This window comes from Sycon ciliatum, chromosome 9 (genome assembly GCF_964019385.1).
Source record: "Sycon ciliatum chromosome 9, ocSycCili1.1, whole genome shotgun sequence".
Classification (NCBI taxonomy): Eukaryota; Metazoa; Porifera; class Calcarea; order Leucosolenida; family Sycettidae; genus Sycon; species Sycon ciliatum.
The window spans coordinates 28,314,654-28,337,447 of NC_088651.1; the positions used below are offsets into that span (position 1 = coordinate 28,314,654).

The 22,794-nt window shown below is 45.6% G+C and overlaps 1 protein-coding gene across 1 annotated transcript; it reads right to left on the minus strand.

Annotated features, from left to right (window-relative positions):
• Positions 1 to 350: 350 nt before the first annotated feature.
• Positions 351 to 8,990, minus strand: LOC135824882 (uncharacterized). Its single transcript, XM_065337606.1, has 3 exons — positions 8,885 to 8,990; positions 7,344 to 7,580; positions 351 to 1,950 (listed from the first exon to the last, which is right to left on the minus strand). Exons 2-3 carry the CDS (start codon positions 7,563 to 7,565, stop codon positions 967 to 969), a joined length of 1,206 nt encoding a protein of 401 aa, XP_065193678.1. The 5' UTR covers positions 7,566 to 7,580; positions 8,885 to 8,990; the 3' UTR covers positions 351 to 966.
• Between the last annotated feature and the right edge of the window lie 13,804 nt (positions 8,991 to 22,794).

Here is a 22,794-nt window from a genome sequence, read left to right on the forward strand (position 1 = left end):
AACACAGTACAGTGCAGCGCGGACAGCCTGCCTCTGACTTTGTACTGCATGTTTGCACATGTACATGTATGTAAACACTGGACTGCCAATGTTGCACATAACATGACATTGTATGAACTTCGAAGTAGCCTTATGTGGCAGTACATTTTATGTGGCACTACCGTTTGTCATACCTAATAATAATGACAATGTCCATCAAATGACTGGAAGGAGGGCAAGTGATGTCATCTGTGTTACCAAAAGAATATCCGTTCCTTCGTTCGTTACTAGGAAAAAAAGGTTTCAGAGCAGACTCGCTCTCTTCCCATTCACTCTGCAAACTCGAGCTCAATTGTCAATCAATTTTTACAACGTTTCGGCAAAATTGCCCTCATCAGGTACGCAAAGGAGTGCAAGTTTACAAAGGAGCAGTTATATACATGGAATTTGTGATGCTATGATGTGCTACATCTCACCTATCTTGACGTGCCAGAATCATTCATAGAGATAATGACAACTAAAAGAGGTAGGATAAAACAACAATTATTAAAAGAAGACAATGTGGTGATAAATTCGTGAAAAGCCAGAAGGGCTTTCACACAGACACCCACGCACACATATGCACACACACACACACATACGCACACATACGCACACACACACACACACACACACACACACACACACGACCACATTCCAAAAAATGATAATGCACAGTGCACTGGTGTATGATGTGGCAAAACCACCAGCTGTTGTCAGATTTCACCTCAGTGCCCACAAATCAAGAGTGAGTAATTCAATGCACAGTTATAATTTTCTAGGAGCGATGTTGAGTAACACTGAGCGAACTGTCATACTCACAGAGGTCCCTAGCCAGGGTTGGTGTTAATTTGTGTTCCCAAGTTCCTTATCTCCACAACTTCTCTCAACCTCCTGCTTGCCCTGTCACCTTCCCTGGCTTCTTTCGTTAAGCCATAGAATGTTCGGCTAATAGGTTTGGACATTAGTTTCACCACCACCAAACATTATCATCTGGTGAAGCAGTTCAACTTTGGACCATAATTTACGAGAATGGGACATTTGCAATGTTGACGTGAGGAGGAAGCTACCTAAATCAACCATGATATGGTACAAATTAGGGCGAGTGGACTCGGGCATACTCTTCCATATTTCTGTATACTTCATCCAAGCATCGAAGTAATCGTCCGCCTGCGACGTTGATAGGCGTCCCGTCATCAGAAGCTCAACTGCCGAATCATACGTTGCGGCGTCAGCAACGACATCGTATATGCTCCATTGAAGAACACCGCTTTCTATGGAGTCTCTAAACCAATGGATGGATGGGTTGTACTCCCAGTCTCGGTGTAAGCAGGCCAGGTCCGTCTCTTCCATGGGTGGTATCCATTCGGGGCTGTTCATGCTTGCCGTTAGGAATCCCTTTCCCAGCTCTACAAGTCTCCAGGATCGGGTCAGATAGGGCAGATACGAAGCCAGCTCTAAAAAATCCTTTTCGATATAGCCAATGATTGCAGTTTGGAACGCTTCAACGGAGCCGCACCTTTTGAACAACAAATCGACAATCTCCTCTAGCACGTACTTAGCCTTCGCAGCACCACCAAATTCATCCTGAATTATTCTTACTCTACATTGTTCGTGGATATCCTTGTCCTCAACGTTGGGAAGGCAGAGAGAGGCGTCATATGCAGTCATTAGCTGGTCCGGCACAAATGGGATGCCAGCCGGGCTAGTTGTTAGGCGCCATGTTGACGGTGGCTTGCGTGCCATGCTTGATAGTAGCACCATCATCCGCAATTTTTGTCTCAATACCACAAGGTAATCTTCACCTGCTATGCAATTTCTTGTCGACTCACACCGCGTGTGATGAAAGGTTGCTATTCTTGTTGCCATATAGAGAACCTTTGCCGCTTGGACGTAAGACAATGGCAAGCTTGGACTGAGCTGATAGCGGCACTGCATGCATTGGGAAGAAAAAATATATATTAGACACCATTTCATTTGTTCGCAGTTGACACAATTTGGTGCGCTCCCCGTGATATCAAGGGAAAGGCCGAGGGCCCTCTTTACTGGTGTGAGTTGCCAGTATTATGCAAGCCAGATATTGATTGATCGAAGAAGGATAGATTGACCATCACTGTGGATAAGAGTCATACTGTAGCTCAGTTGGTAAGAGCATTACTCGCGAATAGCAAGGTCCCTGCTACGAATCCTGGTGGTGTGACTGATGATTTTTTTCTTTCTTTCATATCTGGCTTGCAAATGTTGAGTTTCGGAGAGAAAGGAGCAGTATGCGGCATGTGGCCTCTAATTTCCTAATACTTTGAAATTCTCCGTGAAGTCCAAATTTGAACTATTACACACCCTTATAGGGGTGACAGTGTATGTGGTGAGTGTGTACAGGCCAGCAGATCTTGTAAAAATGGGGTGGGCGTTTGCAGTGGACTTTACGGTACGTGTACAATATTTGTCTGTGGATGCACTTTTGGCAGCAGTGAATGACAAAGGCTTGCAGCAGGTAGACCCGGCAAGGACTCCCTTGCTTGGTCTAGACCTACCCAGTCAGCTAGAAAAAACGAGTGGGGGACCCAGCGATGGCAGCACTGACGCCGAACTCAAGGAACATCACCCTGAACTGTGTTCCAGGTGCGGAAATTTGGCCACACTCTCGCGGCAGCACTGCATAGCAGGTGTAGATTACCTTCTGGTTGTAACAGAAAAATTGCGGATGATGGTGCAACTATAAAGCATAGCACGGAAGCCACCGTCGAAGTGGCGTCAAATAACTAGCCCGGCTGGCATCCCATTTGTGCGTATCAATGTGGTTTTCTACCTGGCTTGGGGGACTAGGTATGGCAAACCCCTGTTCAATGGCTGACCAGCACAACTCGTCCAGAAGGATCACGGCTAGCCTCGTGTCTCGCCTGCTGGAGCAGGAGTCGTCTCTTGGCGACTCTCTGACTCAGCTTCGGGCGGTCAAGGCGACGGTTCTTGCCGAGAAGTGGAGCGCGGCCAAGTCTCTGGCTGACGCCCTTCGCTCGGATCACTGGGAGCTGGCCCCTGTTTTTAATCTGATCTCAGAAAAGTGTGCATCCAGCTTGCTGATCTGCCGCCCCTCAGGTGCAATGGTTTCACCCTCACCAAGGGAGACTTCCGGGAGGGCCAGTACCTCCGGCACGGCTGGACACCTCCTCCGCTCCCAAGCCTCTGCGTGTGCAGTAAGCCGCTGAATTTGAGTGACGCCTTTTCGTGCCTGTTCGGTGGCTTCCTGACGCTGCGACATAGCGAGGTGAGGGACATCACCGCGAGAGCTCTAATGCAGATCTCTCATAACGTGACGGTGGAACCCCACCTCCAGCCCGTCACTGCAGAGGCATTGCGCCATCGCACAGCTATCACGGAGGAGCAGGCTCGGCTAGACGTTGCGGCTAGTGGTGTGTGGGGTGGCCGATTCGAGCACATCTTTATTGATGCACGGGTGTTCAACCCTTTTGCGTCTTCGAATCGTGCCACTTCCCTCGCTGCCAGCTACAGACGCCATGAACAGGAAAAGCGCCGGAAAAAATACGAAGAGCGAGTACGCGAAGTCGAGCATGCCTCCTCCGTGCCCGTTGTGCTTTCTGCCTTTTGGTGGCCATGGCAAGCATGCCAATGCACTTCTCCTGCTGATTGTCTCTCTTCTGGCTGAGAAGATCAAGGAGTCATACGTGCCTTGGTTTTGCCCATGTGCCTTGTGGTGCCATGTGCCTGCGTGGCTCAAGGAGCATGTTTGCTCCTGCAGTGCCCACGTCCCCTGCTATGCTAGTAGTGGCGGAGGCACGCATCCAGAGAACCTGCAGTGATTCTACTGAGTCTGTATAATCATTACTATATCTGATGATCCGTTTTATGTACAAATCTAATTGCATTGATGCTGCACAAATGTGTTGTTTTGCCCGTACAAGAGGTTCAAGGAGTTCAAAAAAAGACTAGAGAGGCTCTTATCGTAAAGGGGAAAATACCGTGATTTGGGCTCGACCTTTAGCAAGATGCACGCCTTTTAAGCTGTTGCCACGAGAACAGCTTTTATTTCGCGTGGTACAACCATTAATGTCACCGTATACGTGATACAAGGTGAGATGCATAAGGACTATGGAATATTTGGCCAAAAAACGCACTGTTTGTCATAACAATAAATCAGTCCCAATTACATTTTTACGCTGCATCTTCAACGCTATTTGGGTGATCAAAGTGCGAGTACCGTAAAAACTAGCGTTACGAGAGAGGTGCTGCTATACGTGAAACGTAGCGAAATCACGTAGAGAGCAGCTGTCTGGGTTAGAGTCTACGGCTTCGCGTGTTTTGGGTCCAGATTTCTCCGCGTAGAGTAGTTTCTCTACGTTGTGGCACACGCAAAGACAATGCGCATGTAACTGCTGGGTATCATTCGAGTGTAGGCAGAAAATTGCCAAATATGGAAGGGGAAATTCCCAGTACACATTCCACGTGACTTCTCTACGTGAAACGTAGGGCAGAAAAGGATTTCTTTACGTCACGGGAACGCAAAGAGAGTGCCGAGTGATTCTTTGCGTCACGTTCCCGAAACGTAGAGCAGAACCTCATTACTGGTGTTTGCTAAGGGCCGGGTTCCACTGCGGCTCGCTGCTCGTCATCCGCGCCTTGAAACGTCATCATTACCATAGTGGCCGCGGCTCGAGCTGGTGCAGCGAGACCGCGGCTCGAGCTGGTGCAGCGAGACCGCGGCTCACCACAAGCTTTCACTACGATTCTTGATCAAAAATTGCGAGCTGTGGTCACGGCTCACCTTGTTTCCCGTACGTTGCATTGTTTTGGACGCGAGAACTTTAAAATTCAAATTATAATTCGTTCCGCAGACCAGAACACGAGGATTTTTTGATTTGGCGCCCACAGGCAGGTAGAGCGTCGTCAAAAAACGTGGAACACGACCTCGGAGCCGTACTGGGACCCGGCCCTTAAGATATCTAATGCATGACAAAATGTATTCAAAGATTTGACAGAAAGTTTTAAACCCAGGGCGCGAAGTAGCGGTCGGACATCGGACAATTTTCGACCGTTTACGTTCAGTTTCCGGATGTTTTGTACACATCCGGACAAAGTGTCCGCGCACCTTTTCGCAAAGTTAGTGATGTCGTCTGGCAAGAGAAAGCCAAGCACCGCTGATGCGGGTGCTCCTCTTGGAAAGAAGCCCAGACGAGTCAAGACGACCACTTGTGACAAGTGGGTCGCCGATTATGATAGGGAGCTTTCAACTTCTGTTTGGCTGAATGAGCGCAGTCCCTGAGATCGTAGCGCTGTCAAAAATTTGAAGTGTAAGATGTGTTCCCGTTTTGTTGATAAAATTCGCTGCAGCAAGAATTTTTCTCAATCCTTCGTCGTTGGCTCAAGGAACCTGAAAACGTCAGCCTTCAAAGATCATGCTGCTTCTGAAATGCATCGTCGTGATAACATTTCGATAGTATTTATTCTACACTGAACATTGTGTGATTTGATGTGAAAATTTGCATGTCCGGACATGTCCGGCCATTTTTGCAACTGGCAGGACATTGTGTCAGAGCACATTATAATCCTTAGCTCATGCGCTGAAACTGTATAAGTTTTACCAATAAATTGACTCCTACCCCCAGCTCGAACCAGGAACCAGGCACCCTGCCGTATGGCCAGCGATGCACTGGCTCGAACCAGGGACCAGGCCTGGCGTATGGCCAGCCATACCCCGGCTCGAACCAGGGACCAGGCACCCTGGCGTATGGCCAACGATGTTCTACCGCTATCAGATTTGGAAACTCATGCTTCTTCATAATCCACACTGCCTGGTGGGGCGACGCCATCATTTTAACGTCACTGTGAGTACTGTATATCACCTTATTTTCGGTGTTGTAAAATTTCGGTAAAAGCCAACCCCTGACCTTTCGGTGTAAGGATAAATTCGGTATGCATGGCACCAAAAAAAAAAACGGCTCTTGCATGCACTAATCACTAATGTCACTAATGTAATATCTCCGGCTAGCTAGGCTCCACATAATGTACATGTATATTATAAGTACATGCACTATCAGTGTACAAGTTGATTTTTTTTAATTTGACAGTGATGTTCATGATTTTTACATATTTTGGTATTTCGGAAAATTTTAGGTGTAATGTTAAATTAGGTGATCCAGGACCAGTACCGAAGTTACCGAAATTTAAATTACACCGAAATAAAGGTGTTATACAGTATATACTTCCTCCGCGTCATTAAAATTGTCGCTTCGCACATCGCAATATTTGTGACTTGGCTCGTCTTAGTCAGACTGTCGGAATCGCTGCTTCCTGTGTTCGAACACTGGTGTGGCCCTTCCTGCGCAATGTCTACTTGTCGCTGAAGCCGTGGTGGTCTCGAACTTTGTCGGAGCTCTCTTCCGCACCAAGCAAATTCATCGCAATCCGCACTATTCCGCCCCAGAGCGCATTTCGTTTTCTGGAGTTCGTGCCGTCCCACATCGTTCTCGTGGGCATTTGTCAAAACTGCAAGCTCGGGTATAATAATCCTGGTATCTCTGCTGAAGTTGGCGATGGCAAGAACAAAGTGGTCTCAAATTCCTAAAATGCGCTACTTGTGGCGCATGTTGCTGCGAAGGTAGCAGGTCTGAAAACACCAACAAAATCAGCGAAGCGCTTGCCAAGGAAAGAAGGTGCGGAACTGCTTACCCTGTCCCACTGGAAGGTCGTTACAGTGTACTTGAAAAATGCTAGCTTGCCTTCATCGCCTGGCACCTGGAGGCATGGATCGCCTGAAAACGAAGTTTCTTGACCTGAATTTGAACGCGCGTCTTGTTCAGCGTATTGTTGAGTGCTGAAGGCTCTGCCTCAAACTTTGATGAAGACGTCGACCTTAGCAAGTGCAGCGAAGCGGAGGGGGGGGGGGGGGGGGGTCACAAACTAAAGCTTGGCCCGTCGACAATGCCCTGCCTCAATTTCTAGCTGATTTCTGTGCCCTTCGAGTGGACAAAATAATTTTCGAAAAATCGCTCTGGGAAACGACAATTTTAATGACGCGGAGGAAGTAATTATATCTATTTTACTGCAGTAACATGGACAATCATTTGAAGCCTTCTCACCAACGGTGACGGCCTGTTCTCAAAAGGTGACGTAAATAGTTTGTCTAGTGAATAGAAGTAAGGGGAGGAAAGACCTGTACAGAATATGAAGCTAAAAGTGAGATTTACTAAAAAATTCTTTGTGATTGCAAAATCTGTTGTTTTCAACGCCATTTTGCGTGTATCGTCTCCTCAACCATTACTTCAAATACAGTTTCACTAAGCACACACAATGTACAGTTTTGGACTCACCAGACATATCAATTTGAACGTGTACTCATCGTACAGCATTCGCCTCAATTTCTTGTTTACACCGCACAGCTGGAAGATGGCCGGTACTGTCAACATCGGCAAAATGGTGGAGTGCCATACATCAGGTACAACACTATCCAGTCCATAATCGACCGGTTCGTGCTCACTCGATTGGGGATCTTCAGCCATGTTTGATAAGATTGAATTTTCACTAGCTGCCATGTGATAACATCACACCTACATGTACATATAAGGTCAGAAAGAATAAATAGAGCACAATAGTCAACATACACTGTCACCATCACTGTTGCTGGTGCACGTATTATTATTATTTATTATTTTACGCATTCCAGCGTTGAAGTGTAGCAGCAGTATGCTGCGTCCACAGCTTCGCTTATGCAGTATGCCTTGGGTGAGAGAAGAGGGAAGAGAAAGCAACAAGGCAACCAACATCTATGAAATAGGTCACATTAACATGAAGGGAACCAACCTACATATGCATGATTGCACAAGAATGGAGACGACAAATGGCTATAATCATTTTGCCATAGAACCGGTACACAGGAGATCTTTCGACAATGTAACGAAACATAAAACTCAGTTTAAGGGCCTTCAAATATTTAGAAACGTAAACTAGTCGTTTCTCTTCAACCTCCCTCCACCCTCCCTGAGAAACGAACATATACAAATGGTACATAGTATCGATATGTTTGGTCTTTTTTCTGGGCATACTCACACATGCAAAATGTACATCGATATTTTTCGAGAAACGAACAGGCGCTCAACCCCCTCCCCCCTAAACGACTAGTTTTCGTTTCTAAATAAATATCTATATTAACGGATGGCCCCTGCCAATGCTCAATACAGGTTCCACTAAATTACAAGAGAACAACGCTACAACATTACAATTGCCGCTAAATTATCGCAAGTGTAGAGAACGAATCCAATACAAATGAAAACCATGAACAGACTGTCCTGAAGTTATTTTTTGGGAACAAATTGTACTACATGTACATCATCGTACTTGCTGACACTGACGCTGACGGAACACGAATTTGAGTTGAATACGCACGAAGTATTGTACATGTACATCATTATGCGCCGGTGTTGTGGAGTAAGCAGGTACGTCAGTCACCAATTTAGCTTCAGCTCCGCGCTCGCTTCAGCAGAATGTTGCCCGCGTTTGCTTTGCCTTCACGCAGACAGACGACCAGCGCAGAGTCCCGCAGCTCCGTGGCCGTAAGGTCTTGATATTCGCCGTTAGGGCAGTCAAGTCTCAGTCCACGTCTCACAGCAAGCCGCTCTATCAAAATCTTTCTCTCTCCATTGGAGTGCTCCCCAGTTGCGCGAGGAGACTAGAGAAATTCCTCCGGTGAGCGAGGAAGAAGAGCGGAGTTACCCAACTCAACCAAACTGGTGCACGTATGGCTACATATTATTATTATTATTATTCACTGTGAATATTTTGTTCCTCATCTCTCCGTAAATCATGACAAATTGTAGCCAGTGATTTTAGTTTTCTAGAACACCCTACAACTTACCTTGCTCAGACGAAGAAGAACTTAGAACTGATGATATCCGCCAGAAACACAATTGTAGGAAAAGAGAACCTGCTCTCGGCGTCGGCTTTCCAGAAAGTGAACTGACTTTCTGAAGGCTTGGGAGCTCTGATTTATTACATCAGTAATAGCGGCAGAGTCAGCGCGCGCTTTGCCCGAGTTATCGTGGGCTTGCACAAGGCCCGGCACGCGCGAGCCGTGCTAACAAAATGCCGTGCATGAATGTAAACTCAGCACTAGCACTACAGTACAGTCTTTGCATGCAATGACTTGCGCCCACACCAAGGACATCCAATGATCCAGGCCGGGTCAAGTCATGACGTCATTACTACATGACTGTACTCATTTTACAAGTGAGTGAGTTATTATGAGTGTACAATGACGTTATGTCAGGGTTCACTGTCTAGTTGCGAAGAAAAGCGTCGATTAGATGGGGGCGGCGCACGTGCTCCAAAATGCCAGCTTGACCAATCAGCAGTCAGCATTTCGTCACATTTTTGCTCGAAGTAGGGGGTGTTTGAAGGAGTTAGCAGCACTTCACCTACATGTAGGTAGGGTGTTCGGACGATTTTGAAAATTGCTCCGATCTCCTCGATTTTAGTCTCATTGGAAAGAGTAGGATAAACTAGCCGGGAAATATATAAGGTTTGTCTAAATCCGACCAGACGTTCAAGACTTATGATCGTTTGAAGTGCGCTTGTTGGCACTTTTGCTGGAACAGTTTTGATGCAGGCCAGTGGCACAAAACCGGGAAATTCAAAACCAACTAGAAAAAGGTGAAACTCAATTTCGTTCAGGGTCTTTCAAATTTTCACAGATGATAGCCAATAGAGAGTAAGTTTTGCTGGAACAGTTTTGATGCAGGCCAGTGGCACAAAACCGGGAAATTCAAAACCAACTAGAAAAAGGTGAAACTCAATTTCGTTCAGGGTCTTTCAAATTTTCACAGATGATAGCCAATAGAGAGCTTCCATCACTTGACCAATTTTTTGGTATTCCATGTAGCCAAATTCAAATTACGCCCATAGCAACCACCATAGCAACGCATACAAATTAGTCGAAATAGATGCGAAAGATGTAACCCTTCACAGGCTGAAGCTAATTGGACTACGGGTACTACAAAGACACATCACCAGGAGGAGATTACAGTTATCTACCCTATATAGATGAAGCATCCAAGAAAATAACATACACACTCAGCCGAGACGGCACCCGCACCCGGGCATGTTGCGCGGCGGGACCGGATACATGCAGCCAATTAACAGGTATGCTGCACCATTGCAACACGATGTAAGCTTCAGCCAGGCCAAGGCAGCAGCAGTCCTGCTAATCATCAGCTTTAGAAGGACAGCTTGTTCCCAGTCATATACGGCGCGTGCAGCACTTCGGGGCAATTGGTGTCGCACGTCACATGTAATTCATTCATACGATTTGCACAATCAACAGACAGTTTATTTATCGGATGCTTGTGCAAGCGTAATTTGGATGTAAATTATAAAGTCGACAAATACACTGGCCCTACATTGCCCATGCTATGTGGATGACAATGTACTCTGGACACGGTGCATACGGCATTGCATAGCTGCACTGCGTTAGCGTGCTGCAATTTTGCAAATCCTCAGAGTGTCAATTCTGTGCAGATCATGATTGAACGCAGTATTGGCAGGAAATCTGTTCTTGACCAATTTGTCTGCATAATGGCTTTCTCCACTCTCCAGATACAGCGACCAGAGGTTTATCTGATGTGGTAGCTCAGCGAAACTACAAATAAACAGCACTACCAGCCAAGTCCATCAACTCCATGTACATGTACTCCGTACATTTGGTATCCTGGCGCAAATCGATCGCTCATAGAACAAGAAGACAGCATCGTACAGCCTCCAAATTTCACACACTGCGTAGTTTTTCGACGCTGAAGACGATGGAATGGTCGCCGGCGTTGCGACCGGCCCAGAACAGGCCGAAATCGATACCCTGAAGTTGCGCAGGGCGTAACATTGCTAAAATTCGTCGTGTGGAAACGGGACTTACGGTCTCAACAGCAGAGACATCTCCTCTTTCCAACAAAGAAACAAACTCGTCGTGAGCTGCTAAAATTTTACCTTGCCAAGGCAAGAAGCACAGTGATGTACGATTGTGCCACGGACCCCGTACAAAACTGTTTCCACTCAAAATGCGCCTGGGTTCGAGGCACCGAACACCCTAATGTAGGTTCTACGAGGCTGGGACTTGACCCAGGCACAAATGACAGGTGTTCCAAAATATTTACCGAAACAAATAAATATATTATTGTCATTACTTACACGGGTATGCCAGAGCATATGCGTAAACCTCGTGGGATATAGTACAGTATAGGAAATGAATATCCAAAAACGTCTCGGTACATTTCTTTGCCAGGGTGTCCTGAAAATTTTAAGCCATCGATTGTCCAAATCGACCAAGGGGGAGATGCTCTGTACTGATTTTAGCGACCCCGAGTCCCAGCGGCGCGCAACCGCTTGCGCTTGCGCGAAAATGTGTGAAGATCAAACAACAAGAAAAACGCATGCATGCAGCAGAACAGCAACGCGTGCCATCGAAGAGAAAATCATTGTGCACAGATTGTTCAGTGTTCTCTCCTTAGTTCGCCCGCGGCGTTGGGTGCTGTGCTTTCATTGTTCTTGTGGCAGCGCATTTCGCCATCATGGAGGAACTGGTACCCTTTGAAACCTGGTCTTCAGTGGCCCTGGACTAACGCCCGGTAAATTTGCTGGTCCCGTTCACCTCCATTCGTTCAGCAGCTCCGTGTGGTATCATCATGTTCTCGGCGTTACCTGCATGGCGAGCTCTGATTCGTTTGTTTGTCTTCTTACCTGTGGAACATCACGATCGCTGATTGTAGCATCAGCTTTCGGTCGAACATGGCATGTTGTTTTTACTGGGACTAGCACAGGTTGCGTTTCGCCTTCTCCTTCGGTAGACCAATTCTACAAGGAACACTGAAAGGCAATTCTTTGCACAGGACAAGCACAACTACGGTAACTGTTCAATGACATTATGCTGCGGTGCAATTCCCAGTGCAAATAATAAAGCAAACTATTTCCACTGGAGTATGCACGATCGTCAAAGCACAAGATCGAGACGAGCGGAAACGAGAATGGTTTGACACTGCATGCCGATAGAAGCGAGGAAAGGCTAGGTCCTACCAAAATATCGCGAACATCGGCTCTAAAACTACAAGAACAGGCTACAACTTACACGTACAACTCAGGTTCTTTCTCTTCTCTGTTCTGTTTGGAGGCGTGGGATGTACACGATTGCAACTCTCCCGGGGTCACGCGACTCACGTGCACCAAACCCGCCCTCGCACGATGCTTTTGTCGATCCTGCATGCCTCATCCATCATGCATCATGTGTTTGCGGGGTTCACGGGGTCTTTTCCGTGAGCGATCGGTTCGGCATCCGGAGTCTGCTGAGCTGTTTGTTGCTGAGGCCCAGGTTGCTCGCCTCTGAGTGTCTATAAATTGCAGCAGATTATGTTAATAAATTAAATATAAATTAAAAATAATAAATACTGGACATGGATATTGAATTGACCTGTACTCAGTGACTTTCAACATTTTACAGGCTACGTTTTAATATTATTATTATTGTAAAGCTTTCCTTTTGATCTTGTCTCTTATTGTTGTGACCTTTCCACAATGATTGTGTTGCATTGTAAAAAAAAAGAAAAAAAATTAAAAAAGTAGATCTACACTATAGTAATCGGAGCGAGAGTTACATGACTGTACGGTCACAAAGGTCAAAAAGAATGGTTCCACCAATTATTTATACATACGTTGTAACGCTGCTAAGGCAATCATCAGACAGCTAATGCTTTTGTCGCGGGATAGCTTGTTCTTATTGTGGGGGATACGCATGGGCATGTAGAAGAGGTGTGAGCTATCAATGCAGGGCATGCATGGGAAGAGCGAGTGATAAGAATTACATCACTGGATGGGCATGCGCAGTAGGCGCGAACTATGCATGGAGCGTGCAGAGGCGGAGAAACCACGTACCAGGCAGGACAAGTGTAAGCCATGGGGGCACGGGGCAGGGGGTGTGATCCTGGCTATACCCACTTATGTGACTCTACGGTCATGCAGATCTACAGTAATCGGAGCGAGAGTTATGACTGTACGGTCATGTAGATCTACAGTAATCGCCTACTAATCGGAGCGAGAGTCACATGACTGTAAAATGACACAGTTCTGTCCGCAGATTGACTGTACAATCATGTACCGGTACATGTAGATCTACCTCAACGGTTCAATGCGTTGCAACTACTTCCACCCAGGACTGAGGTATGGGTACTAGCATAGTACTTGTAATACTAATAGTAATACGTGTACATGATGTACTAGTAGTAGCAACAATCGAAGCTAGCGCACACACTGCACTGCTTTGTGCTATGCATTCAAGGCTGACGTCATGCGCTTGGTTTTGCTGCGTTATCACAAAATAAATGGCCCCAAACCGTTTTGCTGAAAAGAAAATAAATCTTTCTTGCCCTGTTGTGTTCTTCCAGACAACGGATCGTGCTTCAGCAGTGTTTCTTTTTCCCACCATCCCTCCCTATCGAACTTATCCACAGTGACACCATCATTATAATTATCGTACCCACTAATCGGGTCCACTCTCAGAACTGGTGTGATCTAGCTATTTGCGGCGGCTCTGCCTTCCGCTATTGTACATCGATTTAGAATTGCAGCTGTACGTTGAGCTAATCGCAGCTCTACCTTGGGCTAACAGCAGCTCTACTTTGAGCTAACAGCAGCTCTACCTTGAGCTAACAGCAGCTCTACTTTGAGCTAACAGAAGCTCTGCTTTGAACTAAGCGCAGCTCTACTTTGAGTCACCAGCAGCTCTACTTTGAACTAACATCAGCTCTGCTTTGAACTAAGCGCAGCTCTACTTTGAATCAACAGCAGCTCTACTTTGAACAAACATCAGCTCTACCTTGACTCGAGCTAACATCAGCTCTACCTTGAGGTAACAGCAGCTCTGCCTTGAGCTAACCGCAGCTCTACTTTGAGATAACAGCAGCTCTACTTTGAGTTAACAGCAGCTCTGCCTTGAGCTGACCGCAGCTCTCTAACAGCAGCTCTATTTGAGCTAACAGCAGCTCTACCTTGAACTAACAGCAGCTCTACTTTGAACTAACAGCAGCTCTACTTTGAACTAAGCGCAGCTCTACTTTGCGTTAACAGCAGCTCTACTTTGAGCTAACATCAGCTCTACCTTGACTCGAGCGAACAGCAACTCCACGTTGAGCTAACAGCAGCTCTACCTTGAGCTAACCGCAGCTCTACTTTGAGCTAACAGCAGCTCTACTTGGAGCTAACAGCAGCTCTACATTGAGCTAACCGCAGCTCTACTTTGGGCTAACAGCAGCTCTACTTTGAGCTAACCGCAGCTCTACCTTGAGCTAACAGCAGCTCTACTTTGAGCTAACAGCAGCTCTACTTTGAGCTAACAGCAGCTCTACTTTGAGCTAACTGCGCTCTACGTTGAGCTAACAGCAGCTCTACTTTGAACTAACAGCAGCTCTACTTTGAGCTAACCACAGCTCTACTTTGAGCTAACACCAGCTCTGCTCTAAGCTGACAGCAGCTCTGCTGTGAGCTGACAGCAGCTCTGCTCTGAGCTAACAGCAGTTCTACTTTGAGGTTCAAACCAGTTGTTTCGAAACCAGCACTGCTCTATCCAAATATGTCACTTTGTTGATTTGTTTGTGTGAAGGAAGCAGCTAATCAGACATTGTTCGTGGCCTGGCACGAGAGAGACTTTTCTAAACTTCTCTAAGGTGGTTGTGTTTCGCAGCCCAATCGTAATCCTGCCGTGGTTCGCTATCACCCCTCTCTTGCACTTTGCGTGCCATTTGGTCATGAACCACGAGTTGAGTGAAATAAATAAATAAATAAATTCGCTGCTAACGCGGATGTGCAAACTTTACTTTTTACTAGTTGCAGAAGAGCACAACTATCAAATTCCTTTCTACGGTAGGGTCCGGCGGATTCTGCAGGCAGAAAATTGGCAGAATTCGGTACTTTTTCTGGTAAGTTTCATGCATGTTTGGTATGTGGATAAAAAAATGGATCAGATTTCGAGGAATTGCCCGCCATAAGGTTTGTATAGTTCTGCCAATTTCACTGCTTTTCGAGCAAATTCTGCCACCTTTTCGAGCAAATTCTGCCACCTTTTCGAGCAGAATCCGCTGGTCCCTATCATCTACGGAGAATGTGCTCACATACAACCCCAATCGCGCGAAACTATAAAAATCAAAGAAAGAGCCGAAGGAAAAAGACAACCCAAATTGGGCAATAAAAAGAAGAAAATTAAATCAACTTGACAAGAGCTTGAATGTGTGGGTGCTCTGAAATGTGAGTACCCTACTTGGGTGATCAGATTGTTCTCAGTATGCAGTCACATGCAAGCATGTACTGTACAAGTAAGTCATCATCTGTTCATTCATTAGCAAGTTGTCGATTGAGTCCGGGTAGAGTCCAACGTCAGACTCTAGTTACTCTGATCTGAGGCGGGTTACGACACCCGCACTGGTCGGACTGGGTTACGGAACAACCCAGCAATAACGACATTTTTCACGAAACGGAAAAGTTTAGTTATAACCCTGACCCACCCATCTACATGTACCTGAAAAAACATTATGCGTGTATTTACTTGAAATCACTCAGTCTTGATATTTCAGCTATCAATAATTTCAGGAGGAAACTCTCTTCCACCCACCCATCCATAAACGAAACATTTTCGTTGTGGGTAAAAGATTTGTAAATATGGACAGCCCTTAACACGAGTTGACTGACTGGAGAAGAACACTCTTTAAGGGGCAGCCTGGTCGTAAAATCCTTGAAAATCGAATTTATAAATTTATATCGAGTGCTACATCAGTTGAAAGAGCATGAACAGCTGCAAAATCTCTGAACATTTCGTCTCGATCTGACAAGCCGTTCAAGAGTTATGGCCGATAATGAACCCTTACATTTGCAAGGAAAGTTTTTTTTGCACGCTGTCATTTTTTGACAGCACTTTATATGAATGTGAGCAGACCGTGTGTAACTTGTCGTATTATGGAAACACGCAAAAGTATGCAGAATTTTGCTCCAAGTTCAAAAATCAGGTTATTTGTCACTGATATGTTCAGTTTGCGATTTTTGTAACAGTACATACAAGTACAAGCTTACATTTGCGCCGGATGGTGTGATGCTACTGCTTGGTTGGGGGATTGTAATGTTCTAGTCTGCTTCGTGTATTTTTTACTGCATCTGTTGCTGCTGTTGCTGCTGTTGCTGCTGGTTTGTTCCCGCTATCCTTTGATCCCTTTTGGTGCTATTTGTCTCATCATTTTTTTTCACATCGAATAACCATAGTCTTTTTTCTGGATAAATTCTTCCTGCCAGGGCAAAAATGTTGGATTGTATTATTTTGGAAGAATTGGTAGCCAGAGACCGTTTTTCAGTAGTGGTGCAGTACTGTGTGAATGTTGGCAGCTTGACCTTCGATAAGGTGGCAGACTACCCAAAAATTCGCTGAAAATCGAATTTGTAAATTCATATTAGGTGCTACGTCAGTGGAAAGAGCATGAATAACTGCAAATTCTATGAAAATTGTGTCCCGATCTGACCGACCGTTCAAGAGTTATGGCCGAACATGTGCCCTTCCAAGGAAAGATTTTTTTGTTGCACGCTGTCATTTGTTGGCAGCACTGTATTTGAATGTGAGCAGACCGTGGGCAACTTGTCGTATCATGGAAACACGCGAAAGTGTGCAGAATTTTGCTCCAAGTCCAAAATATCACGTTTTTGAGCCACGTATTACGGCGGCGGCCGAAGCCCGCCGCCGTAATACGTGGCTTCGCCCGCCGCCGTGCAGAGGACTTTTGCCAGCATCCTCGTGACGTTGCAGATATGTGGCTTGATTATTGTACAGTAGTTGACGTTGATTTAGTGACTTTGGCAAGTTTGAGTCGTGTCAAGAAGTCAGGTAGGATTCAGTACTAGGCAGCAGTGGAACGTGAGTGGTAGTCTTTGCCGGTTTCTGAGGGTATCCTGGATTTGGTGTTCAGCGCTGTGGAAATCGCTTGCTGTGGACGTCCCAGCACTGGATGTTGTATCAAAGGTACGACCTCGTAGCACGTGCTAAACCTAAAAAAATTCAAAAATTGACTTGGGTCTGTGGGAGTCTGTGAGAGAACGCCCACTCGTTCCGTTGTGACAGATTGCAGGGCCAGGTTGAGGGGCCCTACCCCACCAACCATGGCTGCTTCTGGACCTGTTTTAGGTTTGGGTCTCGCGAACGTACAGAATGGGCACGAAAATGTGAAAAAATTGTAAATGCATTTGTTTGGCTCCTGGGTGGCTCGCACACGGTGGCACTATGCCGGAAATTTGAGTTTTTCCGGCCTGGAAAGCCTGTCAGTGAGGCGCAAGAACTTGTTAATCATGTCCTGAGGGCCAGCATAGTGGCAGGAGTGTGTATTCAAAATGTCACTCAAATCCATTGAGAAACACGAAAGTTACGGTCAATTGAATGCCATATGAAATTTATGGGTAGGCTGCCCCCTTAAGCTTGTGCATTGAATTCAGTTCTGCTCGATGTGGGTGGTACTCACGGTTATCACAAACAATTATTGAAATTACAAAAATTCAACTCAGCATCGTGCGTACAGTATTGTATTCAGATCAACGCAAATTGGCTGTTTGTGGTCTTCCAGTGTCGCGACAGTTCGAGGAGAACTGATTCGCCCCCCAACGCTTCAGCGCGCGACTCCTCTAGGTCAATTCAATTCAGATCCACGCAAAGTGCCTGTGTACGGTCTTCTTGTGCCACGCGAAATTCTAACCAGGCTTATCTGTCCTCTACCTTCACCTTTGCTTGAACAACAAAGACAATAATTCAGGAATGTTTTGCACTGAGAAATACAGCTATCTGGAGGTGAAAAAAAGGAAAAGAAAATTTGCGCTCAGAATTACACACCAGGGCTAGGGAGTGGTCAAATCCTTGCAGTACTGCGTTCGACGAGTTTCTGGGACACATGTAAACAAGAAGAAATTCTTTGCTGTAGCATTCTTAAATTTTCAACTAAAATGATGATTCTGCTTTGTGGTATTGTGGTTGCCATGTCTATTGCTATGACGATGCCGTCCCGGCTCTTTTTATGTCTCCGTTTTTCAGTACTGTATACTCTTTGATGGCCGGTAGAAGACTTGTTGTTAGGGTGTAGGAGAAAAATCTTCTAAAGGTTCTATGTGTTTCTCTGCTGGGAAGGAATAGACGGACAAAAAGGTTTTGTTCCACTTCCACGGCAGATACATGTAGTCGCGTCAAGTGTAATAATAGCTATGAAAAGTATGAATGCCGCAGACATCACCACGCAACATGACAATTTGTTCAAGGTTTTGTTTTGTGTGTTTCCAAAATCGATTTCCACCGTCCGGAATTGTCAAATTGTCATGTTGCGTGGTGATGTCTGCGGCATTCATACTTTTCATAGCTTTTATTAAACTTTTATCTCCACGTAGATTATTTGTGTCAAGTGTCTTCAACATTTTCTTTGACCCATGTTGCCATGTTTTTACTAATGTAGCGAATAGCAAACCAGATTTATGCATGATTAGGTAATTGTAACAGAGTATGAGTGGAGTCAAAATCTGATCATTTTGATCAGTCACGAAGACAAAATACGAAAAAGGACCTCGAGTATGGTGTATTCCCGGCAGCACAAGTTAGCCTTGATACTAGACTGTAGACATCGGGCATGCGACAGAACTCTTCAGCAATGCCAGTAATTGACTTCACAACAGAAAACAATCGAATTGACCGAAAGTCAGATAATCCAATGCACTGCTTATAATTAAAATGCAAGACGTGTTTCGCCCAAATATTCCTCGTTCCGTCGCTTCTTCTTTTCCTTCCTCATTCTCCGTCGGATACGTCTGACATTCTGCTTCAACTGTGAAGTCTCTTCATGGAGAGTATAGAGGACCTGGGATAAAATGAATACCTTCTGTATGGAAATTTGTTTTTGTTTGGACACAATGCGCACGTTTAAATTGAGTGAGATTCTTGTCACACGGAAAAGTTGAAGGCCGGACTTACTTAGAGAATATTGGACAATATACAAGCCATACACGGGAGGTCTATTCATACATATACTACTTGGCAGTATACAGGTAGTTTTGAAAGCGGAATGCCTACTTAAGCTCATGAAACGAAGTAGAAATTTGCGGACCGTAGTTGCTGCTTCGGCAGGTCCTCTACTGCGGGACAACGGCATGATTCCTGACGACATTCTGGATCGTGGATACGGTTCAACCGCTACTTCCACGTTAACATCACTCTCGAATAACGGGGCACCCCAGCAAAGTCTGCTCTCATTTGGTTCTCTTCCGTCTAGAGGCAAAACAGTCGCTGGATCATCGAGAAGATTGGAAAATTGCATAATAAGATAGGAGGATGCTTCGCAGAATCGGCGCAGCTCTGGAAATGTAAGGCGCTCCTCGCGAGCAAGTAAATCCATGACGAACGGAAACGTAGAATAACCAAAATTTTCAAGCACATTGAACAGCTACAAATTTAGTCTTACGGAAACTAAATAAGCAACAAACTGTGATGCGAAACAAATCCAGACTGATTAGGAATATCAATTTTTGTAATTAAGTAGTCATTTTTCTGTGTATATGCAGCAAAGAGGTACGAGTACTAGCGTTTCTGATAGTGATAATGTAACAAAGAGGTACGAGTACTAGTGTCCCTGATAATGATAATGTAGCAAAGAGGTACGAGTACTAGTGTCCCTGATAGTGATAAGGCCACAGATTTGCTCAATACTCGACACATTCAGAGGGCAAGTCTAGTATGGGTATAGTGTGATAATCCCACCTACGTTACATGGATGAATGCACCCATGTGTACCCAGTGTGCTGACAGTGCTCAACACCGCGGTGGCAGAGCGTAATACAGAATCAACAAGGACAGTCGAGGCTTGGCTGCTGCGACTTGAAGTAATAGTTTCATGCTCTCGCAATCATCAGGTAACAGGATGAATGCATATACTGTAGCGGCAGATGCGAATTGCAGTATACATCTAAAAACGCGGTTCTCACAAATTTGAAGAAGAGCTTGAGACTAAGGCTTCCTGCAGCTTCATCTGTGAAAAGAATTCGGGTGGACACACCCATTCCCATAGCGCTGTACATCACATCCGAGCCAGTTCTGTTATTTTTACAACGTTTCGGCACTTAGCCATCGTCAGGTAATAACAATGAATACCGTGGAAGCCACGCAAGAGCAGTATATACGCAGAGTGTAGCGCCAAAAAAGATGCGAATTATGTCACCTAGTATGCAGAAGGGGGACAGAGAGAGAGAGAAGGTGCAACTAGCACATCACGGAGAAGAAGTAGCAGAAGGTAGCGCGCATTGTGCATAGGCCTGGGCGGATAATGCTAGTTATTTTGGGGGAGAATGCTAATGGCAATGCCAGAAAAACTGTGTCATAATGCTACTTGTAATGCTGCTGTTCCTCTGTAACGCCAGCAATTCACCAGTAGTAAGTATGGAAAAATGGCTTGGTTTGGGCAGTATTGTGCACGTTTTGTAGTTCTGCGTAGACGGCATGGAAAATGCTAGAAAATCATTATTATAATGTTCATTTTATGCTGCTATTGCTCCATACAATCTCTAGCAGCTAGCTGTACAGCGAGGAAAGTCTGGAGTGGAGGCCTCTCAATCTGCTCGCTCATTCGCCTGGCATTCAGTAGCACTTCATCGCCAAGGACTTCAATTCAAAACAGTTTTCCCACTGCGCTTCAAGCCTTTTTCCTGGTGAACTTGCTGCAAACGTATGAGCTCTGCTGCGCGTGTTCCATTTGTGTGAGGTCCAGAAACAGCTACGTAGTATCTCCGTACTTCGATTGGCTAGATCGATGTCGTCCAGGTTTTCCTCGCTATCGCCATCACGACTCTAACTGGAGACGATTTCTTCACCATTTTCCGCAAGCAGCAGCTAGCGCAGAAATTTCGCCATCCCTGAGTGTAGGAGATGGAGTCCGGTCGATCAGCTCAAAAACTCTTCGTTGTGACTAGAGGAGTAGCTAGAAGGGAATATTCTACCGGAAGTCCTTTGACTTCCCTGACTGCTGAAATCCTTCCTGCCATGACTGCTACTTCTTCAAACAAGAGACTTTGGTTCCACTTCACTGCACTGGAGCATCCACGCGACACAACCTTTTTACAAAACATCCTTTTTCTCAAAAAATGATTTTCACCCTAATAACTCAGCCTGGTTTTCGCAGAAGTACGGGCCATTTGAGTATAATGCCACTTTTGCGGAAATGTAGTGTTATAATGCTAGCATAATGCTCGTTGCAAATCGCACACTATAATGCTACTTATAATGCTATAATGCTAAGTAGCAATATCCGCCCAGGCCTAATTGTGCACTGTGAAGTGATGGCGCGTGCCACGGCGTTACGTAGAGTTGGCGCCAAAACAATATGATGCGAGTTATGTCACCTCTATGCAGAGGGGGGGGGGAGAAGGTGCAACTGTGCACATCACGGAGAAGAGCTGCTCTTGTGTGGCTTCCACGGTATTCATTGTTATTACCTGACGATGGCCAAGTGCCGAGACGTTGTAAAAATAACGGAACTGGTCCGGATGTGATATGCAGCGCTATGGGAATGGTTGTGTCCACCCGAATTCTTTTCTCACAAATTCTTATGATAATCCCATCACCTGTAGGTTGGTGTATATATATACGATCTATCATGGGCTACTACTACTAGTACAGCGCTGGAAAATGAAATCCGAATCCCTAGCGATGCGTTCACATTTTAGCGATCTCTATTTCGTAGTGTTACTATCCCGTGTTGGGTCTTTTTTTAATTGTTATTATGAAATGACCCAAAGGCAATGCGCCTATCGAGGGGTTCATTTGATTGAAAGAACAGTAGATGTAGATGTATGTACAAAGACAAGTAGGGGTTGATGAGGAGAGAAATGGGGAAAATCAACGAAACTTTGTGTCGCGCCTTAGTTTTTTTGTGGCGCGGGCGGGGGGGGGGGGGGGGGAGGGGAACACTCATGACTGGTGAATAAAGACAACACCAGCATGTCTTTCAGAGACCTTCCAGGCTGAAAGACACCACACGTGTTCTTGTTGTACGGAATCGTCATGGACCAAACTGCAATCACTGACGAATAGAAGCTTGAGGATGGGCGTGAATGTATTCTCGGTGCCAGTGCTGTGGCTTGTCTTTGCGATGTGAGCGGCGACTGAGCGCACCGCTCCGGGGTCGGATTTTACTTGCCAGCTGTGTAGTATGCCTCCCATGACTTTGCAGTGAGAAGCTGACATCAGCCTGAGCGCAACTACTTACAGTTTTCTGTGCCTCATGTGTGAAGGGATCGAACTATCAAGTGCATGTATAAACTTTGACTGGGATCACAGCAGCGGTAGCGGATAGTGCCTTCAATGCTGGGTTATCACGCCATGTGGGAAAATGCGGAGCAATACCACTCCATCAGTTGACACCTATATGTACATGTACATGTGTAGTGAGAGATCTGATGGTGGATCTTGTGAGAGACTAGTGAAACACGCATGTGCCATTGTTGCTGTTGATCATGAATAATAATTTCCCCCGATGATACTGTCTTTCCTGCGTAATGCTTGATGTGTACAACATTGACCTTTCTAACCCCCTCCCAACCCCTCTTATTCCTTCCATTCTCATTTTCGCTTTCATATATTTGGGCGTATAGCCGGTGTGTACTTCAAGTACTAGCGAATTCAAATAAAGAAATAAATGCACACAGTCATGTTCTCCTGAGTGAATTGAGCAGCATCAGCGT

Coding starts and splice junctions, on each gene's coding strand:
- LOC135824882 (XM_065337606.1), bottom strand. CDS start 7,565: ATGGCAGCTAGTGAAAATTCAATCTTATCAAACATGGCTGAAGATCCC. Junction 1,951..7,343: donor CGTTCAAATTGATATGTCTG/GTGAGTCCAAAA, acceptor CAATGCATGCAG/TGCCGCTATCAGCTCAGTCC.